Source organism: Brienomyrus brachyistius, chromosome 4 (assembly GCF_023856365.1).
Source record: "Brienomyrus brachyistius isolate T26 chromosome 4, BBRACH_0.4, whole genome shotgun sequence".
In the NCBI taxonomy this organism is placed as follows: Eukaryota; Metazoa; Chordata; class Actinopteri; order Osteoglossiformes; family Mormyridae; genus Brienomyrus; species Brienomyrus brachyistius.
In genome coordinates, this window is record NC_064536.1 from 11,340,348 (window position 1) to 11,364,506 (window position 24,159).

Below are 24,159 nucleotides of genomic sequence, written 5' to 3' on the forward strand. Positions count from 1 at the left end.
GGAGTATTACGTTACTCTGATTGTGGCAGAGGCAGAGTACTTCCTGTGTCTCAGACATGGCCTTAGTATGGCTTATTCCAGCTGGAGTATTACATTACTCTGATTGGAGCAGAGGCAGGGTACTTCCTGTGTCTCAGACATGGCCTTAGTATGGCTTGTTCCAGCTGGAGTATTACATTACTCTGACTGGAGCAGAGGCAGGGTACTTACTGTGACTCAGACATGGCCTTACTATGGCTTATTCCAGCTGGAGTATTACATTACTCTGACTGGGGCAGAGGCAGGGTACTTACTGTGACTCAGACATGGCCTTAGTATGGCTTATTCCAGCTGGAGTATTACATTACTCTGATTGTGGCAGAGGCAGAGTACTTCCTGTGTCTCAGACATGGCCTTAGTATGGCTTATTCCAGCTGGAGTATTACATTACTCTGATTGGAGCAGAGGCAGGGTACTTCCTGTGTCTCAGACATGGCCTTAGTATGGCTTGTTCCAGCTGGAGTATTACATTACTCTGACTGGAGCAGAGGCAGGGTACTTACTGTGACTCAGACATGGCCTTACTATGGCTTATTCCAGCTGGAGTATTACATTACTCTGACTGGGGCAGAGGCAGGGTACTTACTGTGACTCAGACATGGCCTTAGTATGGCTTATTCCAGCTGGAGTATTACGTTACTCTGACTTCAGCAGAGACTGAGCATTTCCAGTGTCTCAGACATGGCCTTACTATGCCTTATTCCAACTGGAGTATTAAATTCCCCTATAGTTTGGTAGAGTTTGCTGTATGCCAAGACATTAGAAGTAGACATTACAAACAGATTATTTTTGTAAGAGTGATGCACAAAATATTGCGAAGTGCTGAAGTCACACCCAACTATAACCACATCATCAACAGACCAGGGCTCCAGGGACACTGCTATTTCTACAGTAAATTTGCCTCCTGGCAGATATCTTTAATAATAAATGGGAACTACATCAATCCAATGTGCGCTTCTATAAAGCCCATTAGAAAACTGATTTGTGACTTGGTATCTGACATAGAACCCTTTGATCCAGCGATTCAACGCTTTAGTAATAATAACGCTATATCGGTATCAGCGACGTTTATATATGTGACTTTTGTTTGCGTACTATAAATGAATACATTTATTGCAGGTAGTGAAGAAAGCTGATGATGGAGGAACTGGTTTAAGGCATGGTTTTAAAAATGAATAGGGAAAACAATAGCAAGAAAAGAGGCTATGTATTCCATACTGTGTTAATGCCTTGCAAATAATTACAAAAAATGCAAGGCGTTATAAAAATATTAGATGTTCAGCTTTTATCTCTACTTTAAATATTAACAACAGAAAGTGAAACAATCTGGGGTGAAAGATACAATTGTTATACTATGTATGTACACAGTATCAGCGACTCATTCAAATGAACTTACAATCAGCGCTTTGGGCTCTGATACGTCGGAAAAGCACCGATTTTGAAATGAACCAATCAGAGTAAGCAGCGTTTATGATACGCTGAATAAAACGCCGCTCCGTGTTCACGTGATAGAGCGCAGATCGATGGTGAGGGTGGGGTGAGTGGGGAAAACGCCTGTGCAATCGGCATAAAAGGAAGCGCTGGCGACTGCGTGGTGAGTCACCTTCCTTTTCCTATCTATATTTCTAGTTATTTTCCCCGCAGTGTTTTGCTGTCACGTTGAGCCAGTGTGCGGTCCCGGGAACGATTCAGGATCTAAAAGCAGCGAAAGTATGAAAGTGGTGAGGAACTTAAGCAGACCCGTCCGCTGGCTGCTCGCAAATAACTGCGCGATGGTCATGCTTGTGGTTCTGAATCTTAATGCCATACACACTAAGTTACCAGGGGAGGGGGGAAAACTTTGTAACCGTGGGGTATAATGTCGGATTGCCGGACATTAGTTCCCGAGCCGCTGTGCATGTAACCTGCACTGCGTGCCGTTCGGTCTCGCATGCAGCTGCATCGCCGCTTCCGGTTACTGTGAGGCAACTTCGCGTCTTTTACTAACTGTTAAGCCAGTAAAAGCAAAAAAAAAAAACACTTATGTGTTTTAATTTCATATTCTGCGTTCAGCAACACTGACTGGACAGACTCGAACCCATGTCTCACGTAAATATACTACCCTCCGCCCTACCGACTAGGGTCCACAGATATATTTTTGTCATATCGCACAGGTGCTCTTCTCTCATCATTCCTGTTTGTACGAGTTCGTCAGTCAATTTGTTCCTAATGACGTCTCATCGTTGTTTTCTATTTCTGCTTTGATTTTTTTTTAATACAAACGTGTTCAATACGTACAAAGAAGTTCCACCTATGCAGTTTTAATACATTGAATTATTTATTCAGATAATGTTTGCTATGGGTCCTAATGTAAAGGGGGGGACACTCTGTCATTTTGAAGAAGACAGACACAGATGTCGCTCTTTCGACAGCTTGAAATACTGCTGTTCCTAAGGTAAGATATGTCCGGTCAGGAATACAATACATAACTTCATCATGAAATGTTGTATAACTATCGGATTTAGTTTAAGGTTTATGGTCTATTATGCAAGATAAGGTTGTAAAATAGGGGAAAAAAGACAAATGTGAATTTTGGGGAGCGACAGAGGGGGAGGGTGCGAAGGAGGGATATGTAAGGAGGAGTAGGTTTCTCAGTGCACCAAGATATGTTTAAAAAATCCATTCAATAAGTATATAATATAGTTTAACATCAGTGTTTGTTTTTTTAGGCAGAAATGGCAAGCAGATCGAAACAGGTCAGATTTGGCATTGAAGTTTGGAGATAAATTCCAGATGCGGAGAGTGACGATTCAGGGACTGGTTATGAGGATCGTGTTCCAGTGGTTTCTGAATGCAGTGATACTGAAAATGTACCTGAAGCTCACCCAGACGCTGAGACTGGCCCTAACCCTGCCGGATCCTCAAGAGTTCACAGTACCACCTAGGCACTGCTGGTTGAAGGGAGACGAAGAAGGGGATGGGCCAGAACCAGGGGTTATGCTAGGAGTAAGAGCAGAGCTGTAAGCCATGCATGTGGGCAGAATTATGGCATGGAGCATAATGACGCAGTCGGTGCAAGAGAGAATGCCAGTGACGGACCATGTTTTTGCAAAAACGGGACAGTTTGGGAGAAAAATTCTCCATCAGTAGAGTGAAGACTTGCAGCTAGCGCCGTCAGAAATCACCCAGATGTAACAAAGGCAGCAGAGCGCACAAAAGTGGAAGAATCTTAAAAAAACAAATTCCAGACCCCAGAGATGATTAATGTTATTGCAACGTTATTGATAAATGGAAAACGGTAGATGACATGGAAATAAAAGCACCCATTGGCCTTTTGATCATAGCAGGGGATAACCATGAGTCAGTAGATTCCCTTTGGTCATAGATTGAGTGGAAACCTGTCTTTACTGCATCTATATCCAGAACAAAATTCCAACAAATTTTGAGGTGCGGTGGAGGCATGGTGGTGCAGTGGTTAGCACTGTTGCCTCATACCTCTGGGACCCGGGTTCGAGTCTCTGCCTGGGTCACATGTGTGTGGAGTTTGCATGTTCTCCCCATGTCGTCGTGGGGTTTCCTCCGGGTACTCCGGTTTCCCCCCACAGTCCAAAAACATGCTTAGGCTAATTGGAGTTGCTAAATTGCCCGTAGGTGTGCATGTGTGAGTGACTGGTGTGTGAATGTGCCCTGCGATGGGCTGGCCCCCCATCCTGGGTTGTTCCCTGCCTCGTGCCCATTGCTTCCGGGATAGGCCCCGGCCCCCCCCGCGACCCAGTAGGATAAGCGGTTTGGAAAATGGATGGATGGATGGATTTTGAGATGCATGAGATTCGGCAACAAAGTAACAAGAGAGCAAATGGCGACAGACAAGCATGCACCTTTCAGAGATATATGGACAATGTTTGTAGCCCAGCTCCCAAAGTACTTCTTTCCAGGCAGAGACGTGTGTAGATGAGCAACTTGTTGGTTTCAGAGGCTAGTGTAGTTTCCGACAATACATTGCATCCAAGCCTAACAAATGGGATAAAGATCTGGTGGAATTGTGATGCAGAGACCAGCTACCCTCTCAGAGGTGAAGCAGACCTTGGCAGACAATCTGCACGGGAATTAGAAGTAAATCAAAGGTCAAAGAGCTTGCGGGGACTTGATGCAAGAGTGGCAGAAATTTCACAGCCAACAATATCTTCATGCGTGTTCCCTTAAATGAAGCCTTACTAGAAGATGGACTGACACATGTGGCCACCATCAGATCAAACAAGCTAGATATCGCAGAGGAGATGAAGGCTAACAATGAAGGTTTAGTTGTTTCTCATTGAAAGACAAAATAAAGTGTTGAAGATTTAATGACTTCAGGTAGGGCTGCACAATATCACATTGTGACTTAATCGCGATTATATGACACACAAAAAGTCGGCACCCAGGCAAATGTTTCACCTGTCATCTAAAGCCCTGCTGATTATTGAGCACGCATCATATAATAGCGATTAAATTGCAGTGTGATGTTGTGCAGTCCTAACTTCAGCTTTAGTTGCTCCTGTATCGAAAGACAAAATAAGGCAAAGTAAAGAATGAGATTATTTTTCTGTTGAAAGATAAAAGAAAATGAAATTAAAAAAATTGCTGACGTTTGAATGACTGTGGATTGAGCTGGTTTTGTATCAAAAGACAAAAAACGTGTTGGAGTTTGAACGACTGTTTGTTTCAACTATTTTATATTGGGGTCAAAAAGACCCCAAATGGTTTTTTTTTAATCATATACATGCAACACAAATAATGTTATTTGAAATTACTGAAGTGTAAGTGATAACAGAATTAAAGGATGGTAAATAAGCTTTTAGGTAATAATGTGGATTGTACTTGGGATAAGAGCCGCAAGATGTATTAGCCATTAGAACCTGACAAGCGCAAAATGCATTGATCTTTTCAATTAATCTTAGGCTCATAACTTTGGATAAGTATAATGCACAGTCATGAACTGTGTATTGGTGGAATCAAGAGAACTTGATCTAGTCATCCAACATTGTGTGCTAAAGTATTCCGCATACATTTTCTACCAAAACGCACCCCTAATAATCCATAAAACATCGATATTACTCACATTACCCAGACAACAAAGAGCATATTTGCCTCCATAGTGATCCATGTAATACTGTTCTGGGGGGAAAAAAAACTATATCGTAAGCCTATAAATAAATAAATAGAAAAATACTCAAATTAGATGGAGTTCTACTAGAAATAACAGCATTATATTTAATAGGAAGACAATTATTGATGCAGAACTCCGTTAAAACAAATGAAATAGAAGGCACACATTGTGTAAGTGGAACACCTCCCACATGTAAACACAATGACATGCTGCAGCGTTGGTTTGTTGTTTGAGGCTAAAATGCCGACTAAAAGTTTCATTCTAAAATTTCACTTTACCAGTCATAGTGTGTGTATATATGGAGAAAAACAATAGCGGTAAACATTCAGCATTAGACACTAAAACTCTGATATGTCTGTGTTTATCTCATCTATCATAAACTACACAATGCTTTTCTATTTCAGTGTCTTTCAATTGTTATAATGTAATTAAAAATACAGATATAACCATGCATTCCTCTAACCTCCACATTTATAAGATTATATTTGTGGTGCCTCCAAATTTTTATATTATATATAGAAAAATTTGGGATTGCTAAAGTGCAAGTAGTTTTTTTTCCTCATAAAAAAGGATATCATGACTGTCAGCATCCATCCATTTTCCAAACTGCTTATCCTATTGGGTCCGGAGCCTATCCCGGAAGCAATGGGCACGAGGCAGGGAACAACCCAGGATGGGGGGCCAGCCCATCGCAGGGCACACTCACACACCATTCACTCACACATGCACACCTACGGGCAATTTAGCAACTCCAATTAGCCTCAGCATGTTTTTGGACTGTGTGGGGAAACTGGAGTACCCGGAGTAAACCCCACAACGACATGGGGAGAACATGCAAGCTCCACACACATGTGACCCAGGCGGAGACTCGAACCCGGGTCCCAGAGGTATGAGGCAACAGGGCTAACCACTGCACCACCATGCCTCCCCGACTGTTAGCATTTATACATCAAATTATGACGTAACTGAGTAGCCAAGGATGTGCTGAGAACGCAAACATGCAGCATATATGGCTAACTCATGTACATGCCATGTAATAAACACAAAATCAATGGGATTGAAAAATGCTCAAAAAATGGATTAGATTTTTGTTTTACAAATTTTGCAAACTAATTGTAAGTGCAAAAATAATCTCTTTCTTTAGATGCCATCAGTTGCATAACTAATAATGCTTTGATATGAAATATTTTGCCATTATTATTTTGCTATAAAGCCTCCATAGTGATGGCCTTCAGACACTAAATGATTAAATGCCCATGTATATGTTGGTAGAATAAGGGCTAAATGCATAATTATTGGTTCTTGGTGGGGCACTGTTGTTGTTGTTATTATTATTGTTATTATTAGTATTAAATGTTTAAAGCATCAGTGGGTTGGAATTGAGGAGTTTTTTTTAATTGTATTTTAAAATAGTTACGTGGATACAATAAATCCTTAACGGAAAAGGTAAAACTCCTCAAGGCAAAATTCCCGTTTGAGAGAAGAATAATTGATTTGGCAGCTTTGTCAAAAGCTTATGTGCAGGGTGTGTACTGTGTGCTGTAATTTCAGGTTCTTCATACCAGGAAAAAGATCAGTTGCCTGAATGGTGTCTAGTTTAATGGAACCTACCATCTTTTGGTGACAGCAATGATAAAAATCATGGTTTTGTTAAAACGGGTAATTTGCCGATTGACAGACGGACACATTGATATGTTCCTGCAGGTCTTCACAGGTTGTGGCGGTTTTTAAGACGTTCCTTCTCGAAGTTAGTTATTCCAGCTGATTTCAAAACGGTATAGAGGCTTGTGGCATGATTCACTCATTGTAATCCAAATAGAGCACTGTTTATAAGCCGGAGGAGTAATTTATTTGTCTTATTTGGGTTCAGTATCTGGTGTTTTGAATGTGAACCATGTCTGAGACCAGCTAAAGCCATAAGTGCTCCAGGTGTTAAGCCATAAACAAGCAGGAATTGCACATGAACTTAACAGCAGTGTGAATCCCTGTAGTGGAACCATATATGGGATTATTATGGGCAGGTGACATGTATGAATGTGTGCTTGAAGGGTTAGTGTGGGTAGCGGTGTATGCCTCAGTGGGATAAGCCTTTGTATCTGTGATCAGAAGGTCACCGGTTCAAACCCTGCCTTGGGGAAAATAGGTACATGTCAGTGGGCCCTTAACCCCCAGCTTTCCCAAGCCTGCTCTTACCTGTATGGAGAGCAAGATGGAGCAAAGCACAAAAAAGAATTTCCCCATGGGGATTAATGAAGAAGCACTATGCTGTTGTATTCTGTTCTAGAAAACATGGGTGACTTGAATTAACATTTCAATGGCGGTAATTTTAAATTATGCCGGCTGCCTACCACAGGATATGGCCTGCCTGGAATATGCTTTGGATCTATATATATATATATTTTTTTTTTGCTTTTGTCTCATCCTTGTCTCATTAAATGCACGTTTGAATTGCATAGCGCATGCAGCTACGGGGAGTGGAAAAGTGCTAAAGGTTTTGACAATGTGCCTGCCAGGGAAGAACAGGCTGACAGTGATTCATCAACACTTTCACCAGATTGATCGCAAAGCATAAAATAATTGAATAACTAAGATGGTACTACGCGGTGAGTTTGAGCGAGGCTGCGCTGTTTGATAGTGAGGTTCTGTGTCATTCCTCCTGGATACCACGTGAGCGTTGGTTATGTAAGGAATGCCTGGCCTCAGGATGGCGTGCCAAACCATCGCAGGACACACGCACCATTCACACACAGTTAACTTCCTAGTAGCTTCATTTGACACAGAAGAACGGTATGTCATTTGCTAGCCTACCTTTCTGTTTGTTCGATTTCCTGTTTGACCACAAACAGGCATGCGCATGATCAAAGAGAAGGTGTCCGTCAATATGTCATGCACTTTCTAAAAGGTAAAATTAATCGATGCAGACCTTTTTGTATAATTGCGTTGTCTGTGAGAATACAACTGTCTGGTAGACAGAGGCAAACCAACAGTTTACTTCTTTTTCTTTAAACATGTTTGTTAATGAACTTAATGTTTAAGTGAACTTTCTCTTTCATAAGCTGCTTATAGACCAAGGAAAAGGAAAGTAGGCCTCAAAACAGTCAAGTTATTATACAACATGACAAGTGCACAGACCCTTAGCTTGGCAGATGCATGGGGCCCAATGAGTCCCCACAAACACGGGCTTTAGTGCTTCGCTGTGAATTGATAACCAGGTGGTTGGCGTTCTAACGAGGGTGCCAAAGAAACGCCTGGCACTTCCAAATTTACTTAGAATGTGCAAATGTTTTTTGCTGAGCAAATTAACTTTATATATACAGACATTCCTCTACCTCAGAGTTGTGACGACAAAGTCAAGTAGCACGTCAAACCTGGCGAAGCATCTTAAAGATCGACATCCCGGTCTTTATGAGAAATTTTCGCGAGGGTCAGTAAAGCTCGGCTCTAATCTCAACCCAGTCCTTGGGCACCGCCGGACAGTCCGTGTTTATGCTTCCTCCCAACTCCCAGCACACCTGAACCAATCAATCGAGTGATCAAGAACACTAATTACCTAGTAAGGGTTTGTTGGGAACTGGGAGGGAGCAAATATGAGGACTGTCTGGGGGACCTCAAGGGCTGGCCTGAGAAACTCCAGCATCTTCACAGTTTGACACACTGTTGATCACAGATAAAAATTATATATCTACAATAATAAATATATATGCATATTACTACAATAACAAAAAAATACAATAGCGATGAATCATCCAAAAGTCTTCAGCTGTCCCGAAGCAGTCTGACCTATACAAGACTAATAGGCCTAGATATCAGCCATGAAACTCGATCAAGGAATCAAATGGGGATCTAATTGACTGGTTTCTAAATGATCATTTGGTTTTCTGATACACAAAACACTGGATCTGAATAGTGTGTTCCCAGTAGGACTGTGTTTGGCAGATAGGGTTGTAAAGGCTCCTGGTTAAATCCCAGTCAGATGTTAGTCCTCAGCCGTTTGTTCAGTTTCCGCAAACCGCTCACATCTGTCTAAGCACCTTACAGATCCAGAGAACCACAGTTGTACAGATTTGACCACGATGGGGCGGTCCCATAGCTCGTCTGTAGGGCGTCTGTAGTAAATGTGTAGCTGCATGAAGAGAGTGTATCCCGAAGAAGATCACAGTCAATCGTGCTGCTGCCGCAGTGGTACCATCGCATCTGCTGAGCACAGAGATGCCACAACAGATTGCCATTGTGCCCTGTGAATGCAGCTATTGTGTCCCCCTAACACATTCCCATTCGCCCTTACTGTCCTGACGCTCAGCTGAACGAAAGGTCACACCTTGTCTTTCAGATCAGCACAGTGGAGGAGAGGACAGGCTGTGGGGTGGCTGGAGACTGGATGAAAGAGGTGAGTTTTCGAAAACTTTATTATTATTATTATTATTATTATTATTATTTTATTTTTTTATTTTTTTATTTTTTTGTATGTCACTTAAAATCTTACTTAGCAGCGTCTGGCTTATAGATTCTTGTAGAAGTGCATGTGGAAAATGTGGAAATTTTACATCTGGAGTGCAAAACCAGAAGATGCAGGACTTGTTGAAACCAGTTTCAAAACACCACTGCACCTGAATGTGAAATGAGATATGAAGGTCAGTGATGGTCCTTTGACAGTCTTTAGTTTAACATATTAAGCTTTGGTAGCTCATTGCATGCTGGTAACTTGGGCTCTTTCTCGCTTTCTCATTTGTATTAGTGCTTTCCAGAGATTCAATTTCGATTAACAGTGTTGCCAGTGCATGCTACCAATTGTCGTAATGTGACTCTTGTTTTTATAGCTCACTGTTGTTCACTTTTCGTTGAAATGTACCTATGCCTAGACGACGCCTTGACGGCATGCATGTTGATTAACGTACTTTTTGCCTCGGTTGTACATCACTTTGGACAAAGGCGCCTGCTAAATAAAAATGTGTGTAAATGTAAAATGTTAAGCTCATAATCTGGATTAGTCAGCAACAGCAGCTCACTGTAATAATCACTGTATCTGGCTGAATGTAGGCAGCTCTTTTGTAGAACATCCAATGTCCTTTGGTTTTCTATACTGTATGAACAATTTGTTTAAAAAAAAATAATAAAAGTGCACTTTTTCTAGAATAATTAACAAAATGGCTAGTATGCATATTCATTTAAATTTTAATGAGATGTTAATGAAAGCATAAATTTTATATCTTACTTATTTAACTCATAATGCCCTGTAACTTTTCAGCTCTCTACCACCTTTAGTAAAATCTAGTGACCCTAACCCTTTGGTTTTAACCTCCAGTTGCTTTATCCTGGGTAGGATGTTAATCTACATCCAGCCCTGCAAGCAGGTCTTCAAATGTACAGGGGAATTTTGAGAGTTGGTGGCAGGGTTGGCACTCCAGCCACTGGAAAAAACCTCTCACTGGTCCATTTAGACTAGTGTGGTGCTGAGGTATCGCCCACTGCAGAGCTGCACTTGGGTTCTCATCCCTACTAGTAATGCTACCCTTTGGTTTTTGTCCAATATATACATTATATGGGCAAAAGTATTAGAATACCCGTCCATGGCACCTACAGGAACTTTTACGACATCCCATTCTATATCCATAGGCATCAATATGGAGTTTGTAGCTATAACAGCTGCCACTCTTCTGGGAAGGCTTTCCACGAGTTTATGGAGTGTGTCTTGGGTGATTATTGCATTTTCATCCAGAAGAGCATTTGTGAGGTTAGGCACTGATATTGGACATGAAGGCCTGGCTCACAATCTCCATTCTAATTCGTCCCAAAGGTGTTCAATGGGGTTGAGATCAGGGCTCTGTGTGGGGCAGTCAAGTTCTTCAACACCAAATTCACTCAATCAACAAGTTTATTTTGTGCACTGGGGCATAATCATACTGGAACAGAAACAGCCTTCCCCAAAGGTGGAATCATACAATTGTCTAAAATGTCTTGGCATGCCGAAGCATTAAGGGTTCCTACACAACCCCTGAAAAACAACCCCAAACCATTAGCCCTCCTCCACCAAACTTTAGAGTTGGCACAATACAGAGCAGTGTGATTTGTCACGCCAAAGAACACATTTCCGCTGTTCCAGAGTCCAGTGGCAGCATGCTTTACACCACTGCATCCAACACCTGGCATTGCACTTTGTGATGTGAGGCTTGCACGCAGCTGCTCGGCCATGGAAGCCCTTTCCAAGAAGCTCCCAGCATACAGTTTTTGCGTTGGGGTTAATGCCAGGGGAAGTCTGGAACTCTTCAGTTATTGAGTAAACGGACTGCTGGTATCTTTTACGCAGTGGTCTGCCACTTTATATACAGTGGCTGAATTTCTGTTGTTCCTAAATGCTTATACTTAGCAATAATGCTACTTTTGTCCATATAGTGTATGTACTGCAGGGTACCGTACTGTTATATCTAAGTTATTCCATTTTTATATAGAGTTTTTCCTGACATGGTTTGCCAGAGAGCTTAACACGGACTTGAACAACAGTCTGGCACTTCTGTGTCAGGGGGGTGCTGTTTCAGCTTTCCTGTCTCTGACATCCTAGGGATGGACCTTTCCGCTTCCCTGGGATACCGAAATGCAGACTTCTGTCTGATCTGACTCTAGGGTTTACTCTTGTTTTGTTAAGGCTGCTTGGAGTCAAAGTTCATGATTTATTCTCCATTTCCTCCTGTTGCGGGCGGAATGGTGGCTCTGAGGTTAGGGATCTGTACCAGCAGTCGGAAGGTTGCTCGTTCGAATCCTGTGAATTCCAGGAGTGATCCTACTCTGTTGGGCCCTTGAGTAAAGGCCCTTAATCTGCAGTTGCTTTGTCCTGGGTATGATGTTATTCTACATCCAGCCCTGCAAGCAGGTCCTCTGACTTACAGGGGATTTTTGGGAGTTGGTGGCAAGATTGGCATTCCAGCCCCTGGAAAAAACCTCTCACTGGTCCATTTAAACTAGTGTGGTGCTGAGGTATCACCCGCTGCAGTGCTACACTTAGGTTCTCATCCCTGAGGTGGTTCGTATGATGGGTGCAGCAACACATTGTAATTAACTTGTGCTCCTTACCTCTCTGTCTCCCGTTGCATCATAGTGCTTCCTTTAGTTCAATTAATACTGGCAAAAGGAGATGGTGAATAATAATAATAGTTAGTCGGTGGGATGTGTAATTCTGCCTGCAAATCTAAAATCTTCCTAGTAACGACAAAACTTCCAGTCTGACTTGTTTTTCTAAGCTGTAGAAAACTACTGGGACTGCCTGGCATAGGGTGGCAAATGCTGAATTGCTGGATAACCGTATAATGCGATAGTGTTACGTATTTGCGTGCGTGTATTTATGACTTCCACGGATACTTTTAAATAGCATAATTAAGAATTCAATCTGGCATTGAAAGCCTTTTAGTGTGAAGTATTAAATTTGTTCTTTTGGATGGGCCAGGAAGACGTACTATATTGGGTTTGCCTGAAGCGCAATGGAAGTTTCTGAACACTTGGTGGTGCTAATTAACTTAAATTACTAACTTAAATTTTCGTTACTGCATATATAATTTTTGTCTTTCTTAATTTGTAATAGCTTTTACCGTGCTGAATCTGAACTGTAAATTCAAATCCTGAAATTAAGGGTTTAAATATTACTATCACTGTATATAAAGAGCTGGCCGCTAAAACATGCTAAACTAATGTTAAGATAACTATCAGCTCTGTGGACATGATTTTCTATTAATCATTTATAATGAACAGAAATGTATCGTATGCTTACGGTACACAGTGATTACATACAAAGCCATACTTCCTCCTGTGGTCTACAGACCAGCGCAGACTGTATGTTTGTACAATAAAATGTAAATATATCGTACAAACCTAAGTACGTTTTTATCACGGTGGATATAAACGTGTTAGCGAAAAGGGTTTGATTGGGTGTGTATTTCGCGTGACTAAAAGATGTATTTTCGGCCAGAGGTCCGTTAGGTGGCACAGTTATTGACAGGAATGCAATTTGCATTGCTTTATTTTGCATACTTGAATTTTCTTTACACTCAGATATGTACTGTGATGCACTATTGCCTCTGCCGAAAATGAAAATGATATTGTTTTGATTTTTACTACTGCTGGGCCGGATTTTGGTTCCAATGGATTTAGTAAACGCAATCTTTGGGGTCGGGATAATCGGTTTAGCATTTGGCGCTTGTAGGCTTGCCTAAAATTCAACAACTCGGAAATTCTTGTCTTGAACAGGAATTTGTCGTTAACAAAGGTGATGTTAGGACTCTGGATACGCGATGGATTTTTGGCTTATAAGACGGCGAAACTGGACGAGCGCCATTGCTATTTCGGCATATTTGGCGAGTACGATCAGGAAGGGCTGGACTCTCCCTCGCTCTCATTGGCTGGATTCGCCCGTTGCCATGGAGATCCCCACCCCCGCGGTCACATGACCGCTGCTGCGCGTGACGTCGCGGCGCACCGAGCGGCTGTGAGGAGCTGGTGAAGTGGAGAGAGAGAGAGAGCGAACAACAGCAGCAGCAACGGCAGCAGCGGCTGAGGCGCTCATACGTAGCCTGCTTTGCGCACTCACAGGATTCTGTCCCGCTTTTGGAGAGCCCCAATGCCCGGTCCCACCCAAGCATTGTCCCCAAATGGAGAGAATAACAACGACATCATCCAAGATAACGGAACGAACATCATTCCGTACAGGAAGAACACCGTGAGAGGCGAGCGCGCCTACAGGTAATCTGGCGGCTGTGGAGCGGCCGGCCGGCCGGCGGCCAAGCGGGCTGCAGGGAGCGGCGAATGCGGGCGTCGGCGAATGGGGATGCTCGGCGATTACTTGTCACGTTTTATCGCATGCGGCTGGCTGTATTAATAAGCGTGGCTGTAAGGCTCGCCCAGCCCCGTTTTTCTTCCAAAAGCCCGGCTTACGCAATGGGCGTATTTCCTTCTCCTTTCCATCCTTCTCTTCCTCCTCCTTTCCATCCGTCTCTTCCTCCTCCGGCCGTGTTCCCATCATTTCCCACGGAGGTGTCTGCTCCTGCCTTCACATTAATGGCGGTGGTCCTCGAAAAGGCCGCGAATGGCGTGAAATCACTACTGGGCTTTATAACCGTAACCCTATCCCATTTTTAGGAAAAGGAAACCCCCTTTTTGTAACTGCACCGTCGGTATGTAATAACGGGGGGATCAGTAGCATGCGCTCACCCTGAAATGCGTGTTGTAACCGTTTTTTTGTTCTGCATCAATGCAAGTGATTGTTTAATTTCTGTCACTATTTGGTAGATACCTTTTTGATGGGTCATGCATGGCATTGGGTTCCTATATGTGTCAGCTGTTTTAGAAAGGGAAATAAAAACATTATGAAGCGTGCATGCGTTTGATCGCCGCTTTCCCCTGCTGCTGCACTGGAAGACGCGCCTTCATACTTATTTAAATATTTACACTGCCATTTTGTAAACAGTGATGGCGGAAATAAGGCTATCCATCCCCCAAAACGCCAGTCTGTTCATCTGCAGTCGTGGTCAAGCGTATGATTGCAGTGCCTGGAATTAAATGGGAATAGATGAAGCTGTCAGGGGTGTTTGATCTCTTCTTCTTCTTTTTTTTTTTTTGCTTATTGAAATGCGCCAAGGTGCTGAAGAGTGCAGGCTTGTGTTTTTGGCGCATTTCATTGAGCAGTGATTTGCAGAAAATCTCGCCCAAACCAGTATTAAATCGATACATGCACGGTGAATTACCACACGCCATTATTACAATTGAGATGATATTTGCGTTCTTGTGCTGATAGTGGCGCCTTTGCAGTATAATAGGTCTGTCCTAATAGTGTCGCGTCAAAACATAACTCAGCATCGCATGCAATAACGTGTACATCTTTTTTTTATCATATGCACGTCGTTCTCCCTCTGTAGGAAAATAAGCAGTGATTGCTACTTTGTTGTATATAATTCCCTACATTGCAAGTGATACAAATGATACAATGATACAATCAAAATATGTTGAAATTCTTGGCGTTCTGTAACCTTTGTCCATTGACTGCACTGGGATGTTCCCCAGCATATAATCGTTGATTTTTGGAAACCTCCCTTGCAAGTTTTAAGAGCTTTTCTTGTCATTTGCTTTGGATTTAACATTCATATTGCTTGTCTGTGCCTACTGTTTTATTGTAGCATTAGTACATAAATCTGGCTAACCCATATTCTTTATTTAGTCTTGGCCATTAATGAAGTTTGAGAATGAGTAAGAATAAAAGAGGCTGGTAATTCTGGCTGAGGTTGTGTGAGCACTGTAAGCTGAGTAAATAGCTCCTAACGAGGCTGTCTGCCAAGCCATTTAATAATAAATGCACTTTTCTTATTCCTAAGGCTGGCTTTTTGATGCCTTTGCACTGGACTCCCTGTTTGTAGAATGGAATTTACTGTAAACCTCAGTTTTGGCATTGCCACTGGTGTACATGTAAATATTCATTAAAGGAAGGAAGTGAATGCTTAAAATTTGCAACTTTCCAATTATATTTATTGGCTCATTTGTTCTGTTGGTTACTCACAATTATTAGACGAACCACTTCTTTCTAGAATATTTTTTCAAGCTCCGCTTTCTGGGGGAACCAAAATCTGTATTTTGACCTTAAGTTGACACTGATTTTTTTTCATTTTATTTTTTTGCTATTGCCACATTGTGATAATGAATGTACAGGCTTGCATAATGAAATCCGTCCATTCATGTGGAGTTCAGCACACACAGACACACACACATCTGTCACTGATTGCTAGCAGGGGCCCTACTGAAGACAAAGAATAATCCACTAAATTAACGAGCAACCCACGTGCAACTAGTGCAAGTGACAAGATGCTGTGAATTTATGGTTATATGGCCTAGTTTAATATTGCGCACTTTGAATTACAAGGTAGTAACCACGCATATCTGAGCTGCTGCTTTAATGGCAATTTTAATGTGATACCTTCTAATGCCGCAAGTAAAACATACTGATTTCCATGTTTAGACAGGCCTGTACCGTTAATGGATAATTGTAACTTTTGTAACCACAATCCTCATTATTAAATTAAATGCATGTGCATATCTTCAGATTGTAAAAAAAATTTGGTTAAAAATACTTTTAAAGCATAAATTACAATCATTATGCCTGCTCAACACAACAGATTCATTTGTCAAATTAAATGCCAAACTGGCTTGCATAAATCAATTTTTGCTTTTTTGCATTGATCTAAAACTGAATTTTTAAGTTTTTTTTTTTGCCTTGCAAATTCTTTTGGGTTGTTAATTTTTATTATGCCTTATGAATCTTGTTTGAAAGGATCACATATAGAATGTCATCCATCCACTGTAAGTGCATACTTGATCTACCTAGAAAAATGACTACAGAAAAGAACATTAAACATTTTTTTTTTGTACCCATGCATCTCTGCTTCACTCAACATGAATTTCTTTGATTTGTTCAGCGATTTGCTAGCGCGTTTGTTTTTGTTCTTGAGGTTAAGGACTCTCTCCAGCCATCTTCCCTACATGTGGCCCATGCATCCTGCCTGCTGTCACCAGAGCTTAGCTACTTTCATTATCGGTCTTCCCACCTGCGTCTGAGTTGTACTGGGATTCACTTGTCCTTATGGCTTTGTGTAAATGGTAGCTTGTAATTCAGAGCTGATTCTTTTGTTGGTAGCAGTAGTTTAACTGGTTTCCGAAGATACAGCCTACCTTTGTATCTTTTGTCTGTTTAATTTTAAAGCTCATTGTGACATCTTAATTATTAAAGAGGCATGGTTATTTATTTATTTTTTAAATGGAATATAAGTATTACTAAAAGACACCAGTACTAAAACTGTAGTGTAGATCATTTGGGATGACCGTTTGCATTTATTTAGTAGACACATTTGTGTGACTACATTAAGTAACCATGTCTATTGTCTGCATTTTCCATAATTAATGCTTTATATTAAGCTTGCAGTAAATAACTTGTGTTCAGAATCTTTCTTTAAGTAGAGTATGTCTCAATGCAAGTGTAATGCCTTTTCAGGCTCCCACAGGCTTTCCTGTAACTTCTCCTACTTTATTTTCTCTCAAAGGTCCATCACATCTGTAAGACTACATCTGTGTTACTGTCGCTATGAATACCACTCATAGAAGGAGATTCAAAAGGAAGTTAAAGAGCATTCCGTCTTCCAAATGCTTCTCTACTAGAGGGTCATGATTTTAGCCTAGGGCAGTGTTTCTCAACTTAGTCTTTAGGAACTCCCAGACAGTTCGCAGTTCATCTGCACCAGTTATTTGGTGTTCATGATTGCCTGATTGTTTAGGTGTGCTGGGAGGGAGCAGAAATTTGGATCGTTGGGGAGGGGTCCTCAAGGACTCATCTCAGGAAGCATATGCAAGAGAAACAACCAGGGCAGAAAGAAACTCTTTTGCAGGGTACACATGCAGTTGTATTGAAATTAAGTGTCTGCATCTTGATATCTGAAGCACATGTCCCTTAATGCAATGAATATGAGATTTTAAACCTGCAATTATTAGTTTGGCATGCAGTAAGGTATGTCTGAACAAATAAGTGCATCCAGCAAGAAACGAACACAAACATTGCCAAGTGCCCAGCAATGCTCTCCTTGTGAAATATGAGACGTCTCATTGTTTAACTCCAGAATATGGATGCAGAATACTGTTGTAAAATAGTGACAATAGGTGTTTACTCAGTTCATGCCATAGGACAACATTTACAAATGAATACAACACACACAAAAAAAACTTTTAATCAAGAAAGCAATGATACGCCTCTTCTCTCGAATGTAGTGACAAATGTGGCAACAAATAAAGCGATGAAGATTTTGACTCCATCCTTGAAGAGCTGTCCTCAGACTTGAGGGAAGCTCTTTCCACCACAGAGGGGCCAGTGTCATAACTTTCAGTTTCTGTTATGCTGAAGCTTGGATGACACGTTTCTGAACAAGTTAGAGCGGTCTGATCTGGCAGGCCAGAAGCCCAGCTAGGAGGATGGGATTACAAGTAGGGGTAACCTTAGAAAGTGGTCACCATATCCCAGCCTGAGGCTTTTGACACTTGTTAATGACGCTGTTGCATTTTGTGTGTCGGTGTGGATATTGGTTTTATGATGTATCCTGTAGGGATATGGTGGGTCCTTCAGGCATGTTAACTTGGAGGTCAGGGATGAATAGATTGTGTTGTAGTTGCCAGGGCTTCCTGGCTTAGCAGGGGATGTGAGCAGGATCTTAGGATTGGTTGAGCCTTATCTATTTACATGTGTGCGTGTTTGGAATGCCAGGACATTGCAGCTAGTGAAGTGTGGCGCTACATATTCCTGATGTCAGAATGTGTTAAAGTGAGGAAGTCAATAAGTACTGTAAAAATGGAATGTTTTATATGCTTTCATTGTGTCATGGCTGATTCTGAACCTGCTTCTGAGTTTAACCAGTATATTCCATTCACACGTATCATTTTCAGCTCAATAAATGAAGAAGTAAACCTTTGTGCTACTGATTTATCAAAATACGGGAATGAGGTCACATACCTCAGCTGCTTTGTTTTAATAAAATAGAATTAGTTGAGCAATAAATACTGGTAGACTAAAAGTGGTTTTTTTTCAACTAATTATATCTTTCAGTTTAGGATTTATATTTGCAGTTTCAAATGGTCTTTCAAACTCAATTATGACTCAGAAGAATTCAGCTGTATAAGTAGGTATTATTGGCTCTAAATGTGATAATTAGTTTAAGTATTTTATTAAGAATGTGGTGGTGGAAAAACTAGATTGACAAGCGAAAGCTTTCTCCGTTATTCTCTTTGTAAGTATTTTCTGGTCAGCTATGCGTGTGTGTGCGCACATGTTAGCTGGCTCACACATGCTTCCAGACGTGTTTCATTTTGCGAACAGTCTGTGGACAACTTGCAATCCGGCTTGGCCGCGATCATAATTGCTTACAGAGTTCAGACGGCCAATCTGTATAGCTGCGTCTAGGATGCAAAATGCGATATGTAGATACCTCCAGACCTGCCTGCGGTGGTTGTTTCCACTTGGTTTTGTCTTGGAATACTACTTCTGAGAGGTAGCAATCCTCCTCCTTTGTAAAAGCGTCCAATGAAAAGTCCATAGTGAACATGTATTCAGAGAGTACACCTGATCCAGCCTCCCAGGGTTTTGGGTTGTGGCACAAAGTACCTACAAAGATCTCTAAGATCTCTCTCTGTTTGTATTGCTGACATGTTTTCGCTATTGCTTGTCAAGGGACAGGCCTAAACACAAAGGAGAAGAGACAATGTATGACCTTACAATTCAAACTTTTGATGATGCTTTAATGGATTGTCGAGATGCGTGGTAATCCATGGATGGATGGATGAGGTCACAGACAAGAATTTAACAAATACAAATCACTAAATAGATGGTATAATGTATAATCATGTGGGCTGATGTGTGTGTGCAGACTGAAGATTAAAGCAAGGTAACTATATACAAAATAAGTACTGTATAAGCACTGTATACAAAAAACAACAATCTAAGGGCACTTTTCTACTGCACCAGTGACAATACTTTTGGTACGTCAAGAAAATACCAAAAGTATAGTACTTCAAGGTGTTGGTTTCCTACTGGTGTAAAAACTAGTACCTTCGCTGCTTTGCATGATCACTGCATGCAGTGTTTCCCCTAGGTTTACAGCTTTAGGGGGTGGCCAGGAGAGCGAGTGTTGCAATCTTCACCACCCTGGGAGCGTTTAGAAAACGCAGATATTTTTGTCTGCTTTTCAGGTGGTTGACGGGACATATTTTCCGACGCGCGCGCTCTGTCCGCTGGTGGGAGCGTGCTCACCTGAATGTATGTGCACATGTCTGTGTGCGCGCATCGGGACGGAACTCCACCATGCGCCATACAGAGAGCAGAGGAGAATTGTAAACGCGCGACCGTGTAGAGACAAAAATGACAAGCTGTTGTGTAAATAAGATAAATAACATAAGGCTATATTGTTTGTTTAATAAAAGGGCAATGTATAGACCTGTTCTATAGGAAAGGTAACTTTAAATGACTTCTATTGTGATCTGGCGCTATATAGAAAATAACATTTAATAAAATTAACTTGACCGTCAAGGGGGGCCGGGAGGTGCCGTTGGGGGGGGGCGGGGCGCCCCCCTAATATAATGACAGGGGAAACACTGCTGCATGCATTCTCAGGGACAGTCATCATTTTCATCCTTGCTGTTTAAATCACTACTAGACTGGATTATGAGAAATCTATGTATTTCTTGTCATGCCATCCTGATATTTTTGTTTCTGTTCTTCCAACCAGATCGCAATTTAAGCTCGGGTCTTTCATTTGTCTTTGCATCCATTATTATTATTATTATTATTATTATTATTATTATTTCAAATTTTCTTTTAGCTTTTACCTTTTTTTCTGTGTTCATCTTATTTTAAGATGGCAGTTACATTGTGTTTGAGGCAGGCTATTTGCATAACCAATTGACAAGAAAAGCGTTTCAAGTCCCACCCCAAACTACCAAAGTACCAAAAAAGTACCCCAATTGGTTTGACACATTAAATAATGGTCCTTTTTGGTGCTGGTCCTTGACCGGAAGTCAATGAAGTGGAAAAGCGCCCAAACTCTGCTAATGAAACCTGGGAACGGACACTAACTACATTAATGAATGGAGCTCAGCTCTTGCTCATGTGTCACATCACCCTCTTAAAAAGACGACGTGGATGACGTGCACTTCCGAACGCAAGATCCTCAGCGACCGCACCAAGAAGACTAGCATCTGCACAAATAATACAATTGAAGGTCGTACCGGTGTTATAGCAGAACCTTAAAAAAATGTCACGAGAGAGTTGACGATTTTGATTCTGCAGCTATCAAATGCGCCCCTGAATCATTTTGCTCTGAGTAAGCAAACATCTTACTGTCAGTCTTGTGGTGGCTGCATTTAAATCTGTCACTGTTGGAATTAAATATACTCATTTGACAAATAAACCTCGTAATTAGCAGAAAACCTTCTGCCTGGTATGACTGCTTGTAACTTCAGTGACAATTCCAAGCTAACTAGCTAATTTGAAGTAAAGCAAGCAGTGTTTTTCCTGGTCTGGCAGTAGACTAAGGCTTGACACAGGATGCTCTATGTCATTCTGTTTTCTGGCTGCTTTTGAGTGCTCCTCATACAGGGAGGGTAAATAAAAGGAAAATGGCCAGCTGTTTGCCATCCTGGGAGACCTTCCAGTCCAGTATGTAATATAAACTGTCGTTGACCATAGTATTCTGTTCAGCTGTTTCTTAATGCATAACTTGCGTGCCCTGTTAAACTTGGTGATCTGTTTGCAATTACTGTGACCCCGACAGTGTGAGGAAACCACGCTTACCCTAATCTCTCACACTTACGAAATACATTGCTACCCTAGCGTAGATCCCACTTCATTTGAGAATTCTGATTATGAACTTCGCGTTCCAGGCTTCATTATTTCCATGATTAAATTGGTTCAATGTGTGTTCGTTTTAGAAAGTTGTTTGGTTTGACTTGTGAAACGATGGCCTGTGTGTCCTGGTAAGGATTTGTTGACTTCTAATTCTGCCCTCTGGTTAATTTGCCCTGGTGCGTAGGGCCAGAATCTTCTCACAGCACTCTGGTGGTTTCCTCTGTGTTCTTGCCAAACTGAAATTAACTGTGAATTTTGTGTCCTACACAACACTTTGCTGTGGTCTTTTACTAGGTGATGCTGATGCTGCATTCTGTTTTTTTGTAGACCAGTTGGTAGAAGATGATGGTAGACTATGGAGATCGCTACGTCTAAAGTGATTTGTATGTAAAAAAAAAAATAAAAATAAAAAAGCCAACACCTTATGTATGTGTCTAACTTTACTAATAGGAAAAGATTTCGCAAGTACACATCTACTGTGACATTTCCAATGAGATTCACACATTCAGTTCGCACTGTACCTGTTGCACTCTAGGTTTACAGTTTCTCATTTTATGTAGAGTAGTTTAGACACTTTGTAGCCACTAATGTGCTATCATTTAGTCGGTGTAGGTAAATTTGCATAAGTAATCGTAAGTAAATGTCACAACGATCTTGTATTTTTATGAAATCCAGATTCATATTCAGACTTGCAAACTGTGTACCTGTGCCCCCCCGCCTAAGTTTCATCAGTACAGTCCTCATTTTACCATTACAAATCTTTATGAGTTTACGATGGTCTGGCTGTGATAAGTCACTGTTTATGCATTCGCACCAGTACTTTGACGAATCACTAGTTATCTGGGGAAATTTATGTTGCCAATGGGTTTTGACCAAAAAATCTCGCTGTGATTTCGGATCTGCAATTCATTTTTTACTTTAGACATAGATCTTCTTCCCCTTTCAGCCCAGCCCAGCCCCTCAGTTTTCTGGAGCTCTCCATTTGGTTTTTGCTCATCAGAAATTGATGACAGAATTTATTTATTTATTTATTTTTTTGTCAAAACCCATTTGCCACTGGCAGCATAACTTTCCCCACATAACTAGTGATCCGTAGATGTAGCGCTGAAGGTGTATTTTTTAATTATTTTGGCACAACTCCAGGGATTGGCTGCTTAATTTAAATGTTACCCAGTTAAACGTATTGGTATTAGTGCGAGCGTCTGTCCTTTTACTGGTGCATTCAGATTCTAACTTATTTTGACTTGCATGATCTTCTATTAGTCGCTTTACCGCCAACCAATAGCCTTATTTTAAATGACCGATGTCCAGCTTTCCAGAGAAGCCCTCCATTTTTTTTGTGTTGCTATCGCCTAAAAAATCAATTCCTAGAAATGTTTGGGTATAAAGTTCACTCCTGCTTGAATTTATGAATTTATGTACTACGTGAGAGTATGCGTGCATCATAAACCCTTTAATGTTACTAGCTTCTCAGGAGACATGGGGCATTAAGCAGGATGCAACCCAGCACCAAGCAATGCTTCTACACAAAGAACATGCACAGACCCTCATATTTACTCACCCGTTCATCTGAACAGCTTGTCTTGAGGTTGTGGGCGGACCCTAAAGTGGCTGCGGGGAGTCATGTTGAAGGTACTTAAAAAGCTGTTCTTGGCTTACAGGTATGGGGCAACAGCAAGGCAGTGACCCCCCCCCCCCCAATCTGCTTATCCACCAGCGACCTGTTATCTATCAATCATCCCAGCCATGGAGCCGTTTTCTGTTTATGGTGAAGGAGCTGTGTCCAGGGGTTTAATCAGAAATGCATCTCTGGGCCACAGCAAAGCAGCTTAAGAATGTTGGTCTTGAAGCCTTTAGGGACAGATCATGTACAGTGTGTGTGTTTGTGTGTGTGTGTGAGAGAGAGAGAAAGGGGGGGAGAGAGAGAAAAACAGGTCATTTGGCCGGGATGTGCCTTTGTACGTGCACATAGACGACTCAGGCGGGGGTTTAAGTGTGGCTGGGAATGAGCTACTACTGACCTTTGCTCTGTTATCTGAAATGAAGAAAAATAGTGGGGGTGTTTTAAGGTATTGGGCTGTATTGGCTTCCATCTGCTCTGCAGTCCATCACTGATTCACTGCAGCGTAAGTATCTGCTGTCTGTGGCATATCAGGACCTGGCTAATCTCTTTGCCGTGAGTCAGTGCTTCATCTCAAGCAGGGGACTGACCGGCTCTTGTTACTCACACTGGCAAATGGCCAAGGGGACATGAGGATGTTGTGCTCATTCGTCTGACTGACATTAGACCCCAACAATGTCGGACGCTGGATTCAGAAACAGTTACTACCAAGTTTTAGCTTGAATATTTAAAACCACAAGAACTGAGGTCTAGTAAGCAAACAATAATCTAACAGTGAAACAATAGCATCATCTCGCTGAGAAGGGTTTCTGATAATATGGTATGTGGCTCAGCAGGTTAGGGCCCTATTAATGTGATCGTAAGGTCATTGGTTCAAATCCCCTGGCCGTCATATTAATGCTATTGTGGGGCCCTTGAGAGCAAGGGCCCTAATCCACGGTTACTCTAGGGACTGTCTGACCCTGCTTT

At 41.6% G+C, this 24,159-nt stretch overlaps 1 protein-coding gene across 3 annotated transcripts in view; it reads left to right on the plus strand.

The window, feature by feature from the left end:
* Positions 1–1,557: 1,557 nt before the first annotated feature.
* Positions 1,558–24,159, plus strand: part of mapre2 (microtubule-associated protein, RP/EB family, member 2) — a 34,973-nt gene continuing 12,371 nt past the window's right edge. Inside the window, exons 1-3 of one of the 3 annotated variants that reach the window (XM_049011473.1) lie at positions 1,558–1,633; positions 9,495–9,551; positions 9,669–9,795. Coding sequence is in view for 1 of the 3 variants with exons in the window: in XM_049011471.1 (XP_048867428.1) it covers positions 13,767–13,888 (122 nt within the window). In the remaining 2 variants the exon portion in view is untranslated. Of the gene's footprint in view, positions 1,634–9,494; positions 9,552–9,668; positions 9,796–13,624; positions 13,889–24,159 lie in introns of those variants that run through there. The other 2 variants (XM_049011472.1, XM_049011471.1) reach the window with 2 other exon arrangements.